At 33.9% G+C, this 11,203-nt stretch overlaps 1 protein-coding gene across 1 annotated transcript in view; it reads left to right on the top strand.

Moving 5' to 3' along the window:
- LRP1B (LDL receptor related protein 1B) overlaps positions 1-11,203 on the top strand; it is a 676,318-nt gene that overhangs the window by 497,509 nt on the left and 167,606 nt on the right. The window contains exons 44-45 of the mRNA XM_019472156.1: positions 3,846-4,035; positions 5,455-5,659. Coding sequence (XP_019327701.1) covers positions 3,846-4,035; positions 5,455-5,659 — 395 coding nt within the window. The remainder of the gene's footprint in view (positions 1-3,845; positions 4,036-5,454; positions 5,660-11,203) is intronic.

Here is an 11,203-nt window from a genome sequence, read left to right on the forward strand (position 1 = left end):
TATCTAGATCTTGGATCACTTCAGCACCTACTCTCTAGGTCTTATACCACTGACTTTTTTTCTTGTCTTACATCAAGGCAATTGAATTCCTCTGAATGATTTTTTTTTTTTAAGAAAAGCATATTTTTTTACTCTGAATTTTTGTGTTTGTGGTGTCTATGAAACCATCATCATCCACAGGCTGGGTTATTTTCAGATTTATTTTTTTTTCAGTCAAAGTCTTAATCTTTGAAATTCCCATTAAGATAGGCATTTTTTGGTTTGTTTTTTTTTATCTTAGCTTCTTTATTTTCTTTTAAAGTTGTTGCTGCTGTTCTCTTTTAAATAAAATGTTTTATCAATTGCTTTGTTTTAGTTCTGTTCCATGCTTCTTTATTCTTTTAAAGTTGTTGCTGCTGTTCTCTTTTAAATAAAATGTTTTATCAATTGCTTTGTTTTTTCCATTCAGAACATATGTATATATGGCAGGTTTTACAAAACTCCACATTTTAGATAATTTATTAAAACAAGAAGAAGATGCATTTTTAATCTGTATGCTAAATGTTTCTTTGTCTCCATATATGGCATAACTTTCCATTACTTTGTTTTCTAAACATTTAGAAATTACCATTTTATAAATAGCAATGTTGAATTAAACCTTCTTCTGTCACCATTTACAGACCTTGATATGGAGTTGCAGTATGATGTGTTGGTCCAGTTTAAGAATGTGAAGCTATACTTTCATTCCTGTAGAAAAATTGAGTTCTTCTCTTAAGTATAGAAATTACAACTAAACTTACACGTCTTGTATTTGAAGAGCACTTTCATCATTCTAGTTGTTCTAGTTCATCACATCTAGCTGTGGCAGGAACAACATCTTTGCCTTTTGTCTACTACAGAAGAGTTTTAGGCTGTGTTCTATAAACAGTTTGCTTTCAAATTTCTTGACAGATTCAGACAAGAAACAAAGCTAAAATTGAAAGGAATTCAAGAGGTTACATGAGGGAAATTAATTTTTTTTCCCTAATAGTCATCTTTCAAATGAAGAGCATGATTTGCAGCAAATCTTAGTTAAATCCTCACCTCCTAAGGGCTATATCTTTAACCACAAGACAAAGACTTGATTTCATTTTTATAAAAACTTCCATAATGAAGATGAGGAAACACTTGACATTCACAGATATGAAAGGCAAAAATAGTGCAATAAATGGTCTGATGGTTTGTTCATTACAAATAAAGTGCAGAATTGGTCAGAAAATGTCAATACATCTTCTGTAATTTTTTAATAGAATCCCAGAATATCCAGAGTTGGAAGGGACCCATGAGGATCATCAAGACCAACTCCTGACTCCACACAGGGAACCTGAGAGTTAAACCATATATCTAAGAGCATTGTCCGAATTATATCTAAGAGCGTATTTAGTTTAGAGAACTGTAAGCAGTGGTAAATTGGGATTCAGCATATAATTTTAATGGAAATTAGTAGGTTAAGTTAGAATTGTATTCCTGGCTCTTTATTTTAATATTTATCACACTTACTAAGTTTTCTTTTAATTTCACAGTTAGTGGAAGATTTGCAAGAAGTGACCAAGAAGTATATCGGAACCCGTATCTAAACTGTACAGATTTATGCCCCTGGGAGCGATCTCTGGGCCCAGAACAGGGAGCAGAGCGGTTCATGTGTTCAGTGCTTGGCCTGGTGCCTCTAGAATGATTTGGGCATTCCAGGTTTCCTTTAAAAATCCTATGTTGTGTTTCTCTGGCTCTGAGATATTATCATTATTTTTTAGGCTTTCTTCTGGCTCTTGCTGCCTAAAATTGTCTGCTGGCTGTATGTCAGTCCTAAGAGTGATATTTTGATGTTACGATCAAGGATATTTTTTGCATGTCCTGAAGCATGGTGGGAGAAAGTTAAGGTGTGTTTGAGGTGTAGAGATTTTAGTGGTTGGGAGGTCTCTGTAGGCAAAAGGAACAAAACCTGATGTGGTCTTGTTTATACTCCCAAAAGAGCATTTTTTCAGAAAGAGCAGCAAATTTTTGCCGGAAGAATACCTGGTTTACATCTCAACATTACATTACAACAATTAGTTGTTTCATTCCAGAAGGTTGCCCTGGTATAAAGTAACACGCATGTGGTGTGGGGGCTCAGGGGTGCAAGACCCGAGAATGAAGCAACTGACTTTCGCAGTTCATCGCATAAACAGACATACCCAGAAACGGCATAAACCAGAGTTGATAATAAGCCTGCGTTCAGGCATGTTCTAACTGGTTTTAAAATACTTCAGTAGGTGTTTGCACATCTCTGTCATGACGTTTGAAAGAACTGCTTATCTTTGATTTCAGTTGGTGATTTCTGAAACAAAAAATAAAACCTTCGCGATATCTCAATATGTTTTAAATGCTTAAAATTCAAAATAAACTAATAAGGCAATTAAATATTGCATTTAAAGAAAGAATACTTGTAACACATTCATCTTTTGAAAACCAGAATTCTTATCTAAAGAGTCATCTTTGCAATGGTCAGAAGATTTTTTTTGTAATTTTCAAGTTGCCTTCAATGCCATTTTTTAAGTTAAACTCAGTCACTTTTTTGAGTTACTTCTAAGTGAACTGAACACATCTTTTTTCATAAATTCTCCTTCATAAGTAGGAAAACCCATTTTACATATATTTACCTCCATTTAAGGAGTGTCGCCTAATTTATTTTTCTATTCTTCTTTAAGACAAGTCATTGAAACTTCTCTACAGACATGTCATGAAAATGTAGTCAGATCTCCAAATGCTTTAGAAAGAGAAATGTAAAAAACTGATAAATAATTATTTGTCTCATAGTTTTGATTTATTTGCCTCAAAGTTTTGATTTAGTGTTGGCACTTTCAGTGTGATCAAACTTATTTTGGGAATTTCTGTTCCGTGTATATGAATTGCATGGTAAAAATTACATCTTCCAGCAAGCGGAATGTAAATTGTAATAACCAGCGTAATGTAATCCTTGTTATATTTCTAGATTTTTGCCCTCTGTAGCTCATTAATAAGCTGCATGAACCTTCTGGTCTAAAATTATTTGTTTCTAACAAAATAATAAGTGAAGTAATCAACGTACTTTTCTGTAGTAATTCAAAAATAATGGTAGGAAATAATTAATCCTATTTCTCACAGTCTGTCACTTTTATATATTGGAATCAGATACAATTTATCTTTTCTGGATGTTAAATATGTGCTTTAGCTGCTTATTAATATTTGCTTTTGTTTTAGCTCACAGTAACTTATGTAGAATGAAAGAATGTGGTATTGTGGCTTATTAAAACAATATATTGATGCTGAGACCTTCAGAGTTGGTCTTTTTTCAGTATTTTTCAGGTGTTTAAAAAAAGCCTATACAGTTAATAACAACAGGACACTTTGATCCTTATTAATGTAATGTGTATCTGTGTTAGAAAATACATTGAAAGATAATGTTAAATAATACAATTAATGAAAACATGCCCAAGACTTGGCTTAAATGATGTTTGAAGTTGTGACTAAATTATTGCTGTCTTGAATAAATGCTTATTATTTCTAATGTATTATCTGGGGACACTGTAGTAAAAATACTAATTTAATGAGTGTTAGAATTGACAAATATAGTACAGGGATATTCATAGTGATCTTGCTCTCTATGGTTTTTCATTTAAATTTATGAAAAAATAATAAGACTTTGATTCCAGTAAAAAAAATAAACAGGTGAAACGGTAAAAGAATTGACAGAGTCAATAGGCTGAAATAGCTCCACTCAGTGATTCTGCAGGATCAACTTCGAGGAAAAAAAAACAAACATCTTGTTAGAAGGAGTTTTTATTTGCTCTGTCTGTAACCATATCTTCCAGATGTTGGGTCAGTGGAGGGACTTGCTTATCATAGAGCTTGGGACACTCTCTATTGGACCAGTTCAACCACATCCTCAATCACAAGACACACCGTTGACCAGAGACGTCGAGGAGCTTTCAACCGGGAAGCAGTAATAACAATGTCCGAAGATGATCATCCACACGTGTTAGCTCTAGACGAATGTCAAAAGTATGTATTATATCTTTCTTACCAGATTTTAATTTTTGCCTAATGTCAAGGATACAGCAGCATTTCTTTATTCACAGTCAACTAATACTGCTGAACCCTATGAAGGTTAAGTAGATTCCTTGGTTTAGGAGACAAATGTTAGTATTAATTTTTTTAAAGCAATCGCAGAATTAAGAGACAACATTTTATATGTTTTTATGTTTCAGATCAAATAATCATTACATTTTCATGGGATGTTAAAAAGTTCAAGCTGGTTTTAAGAAAAGTGAGTTAAATGCAAATTATCAAGAGCGATCATTTTACTGATTTCTTTTGTCAGACGTTACTCTCATTGCTTAAATAAAAACAAAATTAATTTAAGCATTTACAGAATGGAATCTGAGTTTCTTGGGTGGCAAATTGATAGGCCCATGTGTTTATCACAGAGATCAGTGTTGTATAAATTTATATAACAAGAGATGAACATTTACGGTGCTTGCGGACAACATCCTAGAAAGAAGTTTAATTTAGTTCCCTTCCTGCCACTCTCACAAAGATTGTGTTTCCTAGTACGATAATAGGAGGGTTTATATTTCTACTTCAGCCTCTTGCTAATAAGTGTCTTAAATATTTGAGTTACTTCAATCTTCTCTGTGAATTCTGGAAGAAAGGCAACCTGCTTTTTCTGCTTCTTGTAACTGTCTCCCCTTTGAGGAGGCGAGGCTACATTTCTGCCTTATTATGTTCTATTTTTCATTTGTGATAGCTGAACGTATGATGTTGCATGGGTAGTCAAGGAGGTTATTTCCATGTGTGACTTCATGTACAGTTTATGCAAATTAAGAGTTTATGCTGTATTGTAAAACACGATTTACCTAGGTATCATAAAAAACCCAACTAAATACTGATGGAGATTGCAATGAGAGGATTGGCAGGTTCTGATCAGTGTATAAATTACATCCACAGCTCGTTCCATAACATTTTGTCCACCGCTGTTTAACAGTAGCAAGGGGCCGGTTGTGCTTCCTGTAGAGCATATTAAGGTCACTTGATTCCCCATTATCAACCTTCTGCATACCAGTTCTCATATGGGAAAAGCTGCAGATTAATTTCACTGTTAGAAATTACTAATACACACATTAGCAGAATTAAGTTTGTATTGTAATGATATATTAGTATAAAAACATGATCAGAATTCAAAAAACCTGTGAAGAGAAAAAAATCTGTACTCGTATCCAAGTTAATGAACTAGGAAACTGCTATAATTTATAGGATGTTGGCTATCACATTTTCTTATTCACCATTGATTATCACAATTTCTTATTGATGCCATTCATAATTGTCTCTGAAGGCATATGTTTTTTCTGTTGCTCGTTTCTTAGAGAATTAAATTATAAAATGTATCTTATGGTTTTGTTTGTTATTTTGATTTTAATACAGCTTAATGTTTTGGACTAACTGGAATGAGCAGCTCCCAAGCATCATGAGATCTACCCTCTCAGGCAAAAACGCACAGGTTATCATTAGTACAGATATTCTGACACCAAATGGACTTACCATTGATCATAGGGCGGAGAAACTTTACTTTTCAGATGGCAGCTTGGGAAAAATTGAGAGGTGTGAATATGATGGATCACAAAGATATGTAAGTAAAACAAAAATCCCAAACATATTCCTTGTAGATCTGCTTGTTTGCATTTGTTAGCACCTTTAAAATGAAAATGTTACAGAAAGATCTTTAGTTGCCTAAGCTTCTCCTAATATTAGTTGTATATTAGATTTAAAACTGAAAACACTTCTGAACTAAAAGTAATGCTCTGTTTACTCAACACATTCCAGTTTCTGGATGTCCTTCTGGAGATGCGGACCCTTACCACAAAATCTGTTTGCATTGGTATTGAGCCTGAAGCATCACTGTCCTAAATGATCTGTATCAGCTTGAAAAAAATGTAGAACTAACTTCAGCAGAAGAGGTAGAGAAACGTTCTGCTTTACATAGGATGATTACACTTTTCCTTCCAGTGCCAAATTTTTCTGAATGCACTAGAATTTCTTTTGTGTAATGCTTAAGTGTTACTCTACAAATCTTTATTTTTTTCTAACTATCCTTTTTCAGATATATTCAACCGCACTCCATTACTCTTTTATCATAATATATTTTGGTCCTTGAGTGCTCTATTAATTTCAGCTCAAGCAGACCTTTTGCTTGGAATATGCTGAAGGCAGTTGATCTGTGCTCACGATTTTGTGGCTTGTTTAGCTCTACATTTCTCATATTTCATGAAGTCTCCTTTCAGGGATTTTGTAGCTCCTAAAGTGCATGATAAAATAAATGAAGGGCATGTTCTGGCTTATATTTTTCAATTCCCAGCTCTATAAGATAATGTTTGGTACATCAGCTCACTTTCATATCTATTAATGTAAAAAAAAATCCTTCATATACTATATAAAAGCTTTGAAATCTGCTTACATCTTAAATGAGAATTACATGTTTTTCTGAAATCTTATCCAGGAGATGTTATTCCATCATGGGATATATTCATCTACATTATTATAATTGCAAATGACAAACTCTTGTCTTGAAGTAAGGTTCATTGGTCAATTAAAAATGCCTATTTAAGAGACACATGCAACTTTTATTTCTTTCACGAGTAGGATCTTGTGGTAATACTTCATTGTGTTTGCCTGTAAGTTTATTGCAAATTGAGACACTTATTCTTAAGTTCCTGGAGCTTAAAGATGTACATAAATCCTTATATACGTGCCATTTTATTGCAGTGATTTGCTTTGCTTAAATACATTACCATCTCTATCTACTAAGTTATTTGTCTATGTCACTACTATTTTTGTCACATTTGTTAGGGAAAAGAGAAAAATATCTCGTTTAGATCATCAGTAGTAAATAATTTTTAAAGTAATTTCCTTTATCTTCTATGCTTTCTTCGTTTGTCTTCTTAGAAAATACCTCTTTCTAAATTGCATATTATTTTGTTCCTCTTCTAGTTCAACAGGGATTCTTAAATTATTTTCTTACATTTTTTTCAGTTAGAATTAATTTTTTTTTCCTCTTCATTTTGGCTGCATTTCCACTTTCTGATGTATACATCTGTCTTGTACTGCTGTTTCTTTTCCATTTTGCTATCATGTTTAGTTTTACTTTCCTGATCCTGTTTTACTTAAGATTTTGAATATGCTGTCACTTAAGTCCAAGGTAATTAGTAGGTTATGTGGAAACAGTTTAACTTTGTCTACACACAGGGTAGAACAAAATACGCATCACAAACATGAAATGGGAGACGATGCAACTTAGTTGCAGAAACCATTACTAAAATCCCACCTTTTTGCAGACCTCTGGCTTTCAGTTTGCATCAGCAAGACAAACTGGTCATTCAATTTTCTCAGCCACTGAACACTGAAACTTCTAACTTTCCTAGTATATCGTCTGTTCGTTTGGCTTTCTGTCATTTTAACTCTCCTTCCCCATTACAGTAAACAAAAAAAGCTCCTGAAAGCAGTAAGCAGAGTCCAGCATGCTCTTCCGAAGTCTTTTTGGGAGCTCTAGGGCGTTACCTATACAAAGCTATACTACTATCGGTTGGCCTACACCAATACCTGTTTTGGGAGAATCGGCTAACTCTGTTGTCGAAAATACTGGTCTGAGTTCTCACATGCTATGAGCCTTCAAACAGAGTTGTGTGTGTTTCCTGGGTTCTGAAGGCACTTCTCCTGCACTAGTTAGATGGGGATTGTTGTACCAGAAAAAAAATCACCAGGCTGCTTCATTCAAATCTGCAGTTAAACTGTACTGGCCTCACTAGGAGTGCTTCAGCAGAGTTGCTCATCACCACATAGATGCATTCTTACTGATGCAAGAATGCCAGAATCCAACCATGAAATTGTATTATTGATCTGGTGAAATAATATTTCCAGGGCAGTTGTTTTTCTTCATTCATATGTCCAGCTTGACGAGATCTCTGGTTTCTGTAACATTAGGATAATACAAGTAATAATCATTCCGACATTCTGGTGATCTGAGATTCTTTAGGGTGTTTCTGAAATGTCCTGCCATCAGCCACCCCTCAAAAACAGTATAACCAGCTTACCCTTTTCCTCGCTATCTCTGCTTCGTTGCTTTCTAGTTTCTGTTAGGTCAACAAAGGCAGAAATTGTCTAGTAGAACAAGAAATGCTAACGTAATGTAATGAATTTTCTTTCAGGGTAGCATCTTCTTTCTTCATTCCACTCACCACAATAATCTAGTCCAATGAACGAGTAGAAAATAATTTAGCAGTATTGAATTGACTATTTTAAGTGGATTGTAAGAGTTTATTGATTTTGTGTTAAGCTGATATTTTAATACTAGTATTTGGTTGCTGGAGTATTCTTTTAAGTTTGGAAAAATTTTGTTGTTGCTTTTGTTCCTTTTTATCACTTGGAAAATATGCAGGGTCTTTTTAAACAGTTCTTGTTCTGCTCTGTCAGATCTTCCTGTTTAAAACAAAAATGGCAATTGTTTTTTTCACAATCCCTTCCCCTTTTTCTTCTGTTTTTGCTCCTGTCCTTAGTTGGAATTAATATTGTGGCCACAGCTGGTTTTAGCTGCTTAGTGCTTTAATTATAACATTTTGTTCATGAACGCAGAGACTGAGCCAACAGCAAATAAAGCTGATTTTATGTTTTGGACTTATTTTCCAATAAATTGTGAGCTATTTTGATTTTTTCCTTTTCTTCTTCGGTGTTGAGTATTCTGTAACATTTTATGTGTCAAGAATCTAGAAATATAGTTAATGTCCTGTAAACAGAAGTCTAGTTATTTTCTAACATGCAGGTTGGAATGTTTTGGTCTCAGTTATGGTTTTGTGGGCCTCCAGGTGCGATTGTTAAAATCACTATGGTTTTAGAGGTGTCTCCAGTAATTATAACCTTCGTGTAATTGCAACCTTCCGGTAATTACAACTTTCAATATCTAGACTATATGTTTTTATTCTGTTGGAATTCTGTATTTAAGCAATTAAACAAGTTCTGAAGTTGGTGTTCAACTTCTGTTATCCTCAGTAACATTTTATCAGATCTGTTCTTCAAACTACTAAATGCAGAAATGGAAGTTAAAGGTTTGGCTGTGCATTTATGAAAAACTTGACTTCATGATTGACATCTAAAATTACTTCTCAGACGTATCATATTTACTTGTGGTACAAGTAAGATTGAGACAGGAGAGCAATTTTGGTCAATTCTTGGAAGGTATTCATGATGACATCAACGTTATCTCAAGATGTGGCTGAATAACTCACTAAGGCAGGATAGGAGTGCGATTGGCCAAGGTAGCCAGATCAGAGATAAATCATGCAAAATACTAACAATTAGAAAAGTAGAATGTCTAACCCCATTAAAATCAGAATGTGCTAAAAAGTCTTAGAAAAGATTCTCACTAAGATCTGAACATAAGCAGTTACAAAAAGGTGCAGGTCCTGAACGTGATTCTGAGTTGAAGAATCACATTGCTGTATTCTCTATATACTAATAAAAAATCAGATGTGAAAACTAACTCGAAGGAAAATAATGTTGACTAGAGGGTAGATATTTTAATAAGCTTGGATGGTTGTCTAGAAAAAAAATAAAATTCAGCCTACTCTTCATAGAGAAATTATTTCATCAGTTTCTACTGCTTCCTTGTGATTTTGTTAAACAGCACTAGAAGCAATAATAGTGGTGAAACAAGAAATGCTAGTAAAAATTTATATTGTTAGCACAACATGCACAGTTTACCACCTAGACATTTAAGTTCATCATGTTTTGCCTCTCCTATTCCCCCTATTATGATAGTTTATTGTTAGATTCCAGGCTTTTTAATCAATTCATTCTTTCTGTGTTTGAAAAGCAGCTAGAATGGTGTGGATAATCTTGGAAATTAATGGTACTAGAAGTGAAGTTGTGATGGATTTTTTTAATTTTCTTTGTTCAGCAGTATAAATATATTAGTTGTAGTGGGAATGTTCTGTTCTTGATTCTTTTCTTTTGCAAATGTGATCAAAAAGAATCTTTGTTTCTCAAGTTTACAAATGTCCATGTTTCCCATTAGCATTTGTCTGAAAAAGTCCAGAACAAATATGAAGAGTGAAATATCCCCCCTGCTTAATTAGTTGTTTTTCAAGGGTGTTCACTCCATTGACATTGATGAGTTGCTTTCTTTAAGTAGTTCTGTAAAGTAATGCTGAGATCGAAACTAATGAAAGTGATTCCCTAAGCAATGGCAATAAAATCCTCTAATCCGTCTGAGCTAGGTAGCTGGTTGACACAGATCCAACACTGTTGGTTTGGGACTGTTTGCTGAAGTATTTTGACATCCAGTGTTGGTAGCCTGGTAGAAATTAACTGAAAGAAGGAATTAATGAAAAGATAAAAATAATCTCTAAGGCTATGGAGAATAAGATTATTTATAATACCTCAGGATCCCACAAAATTCTAGGAGGTTGAAATAAATGTAACATTAGATGAAGTTTGTCATTGTCATTTGTAATGCTGAAAATAAGTATTGTGTAATTATGCATGTAGTTGCAAAGAACCTGGTTAATATAGTCATAATTTACAGAGCTGCATACTTTCCATTTGAATGGCACTGAAAAGTACAGGCCTGTTATAAACAGTTGCTTAATATATCATTCACTTGAACTGCAGATCTAAGTAACAGCTGGAACACTGCAAATTTAGCATTGCGGTTTGGATTTCAGTGTCTTAAACATTCATTTCTAGCCTGGAGAAACAAAAATTAATTCTTGAAGAGGAAGCACTTCTGATTTCGTTGCATCTCACTTGGACAATTCTATGGAAACAGGATCTTACCGTTCTTGGTAAATGTGGTATTCTAGTATGTTCTTTGTATCCTTTGCTATGTGATTGGAATTCAAGTTATTATGAAGGTATTTTTGAAAGATACAATAAATGAAAAGAAAATCCATGCATTAAAGATATGACAATTTTGAAAATACGGTCTTTATTCAGACAAAAAGCATGATTATTTTTAGTAGGCTATAGCAGTGATTGGCACCGTTCTTCCACAAAACCCAACTTAAAACTAGACTAGAAATTATTTTAATTTTTTTTGTGGCAACAGGAATGAGGAATTGGTAAACTCACAGGTGTTCTCTTCAGTACCAAATTTCTTTCTTCTTCTGTCTTTAATGCCCCCCCC

Source organism: Aptenodytes forsteri, unplaced genomic scaffold (genome assembly GCF_000699145.1).
Source record: "Aptenodytes forsteri isolate BGI_AS27 unplaced genomic scaffold, ASM69914v1 Scaffold11, whole genome shotgun sequence".
Lineage (NCBI taxonomy): Eukaryota > Metazoa > Chordata > Aves > Sphenisciformes > Spheniscidae > Aptenodytes > Aptenodytes forsteri.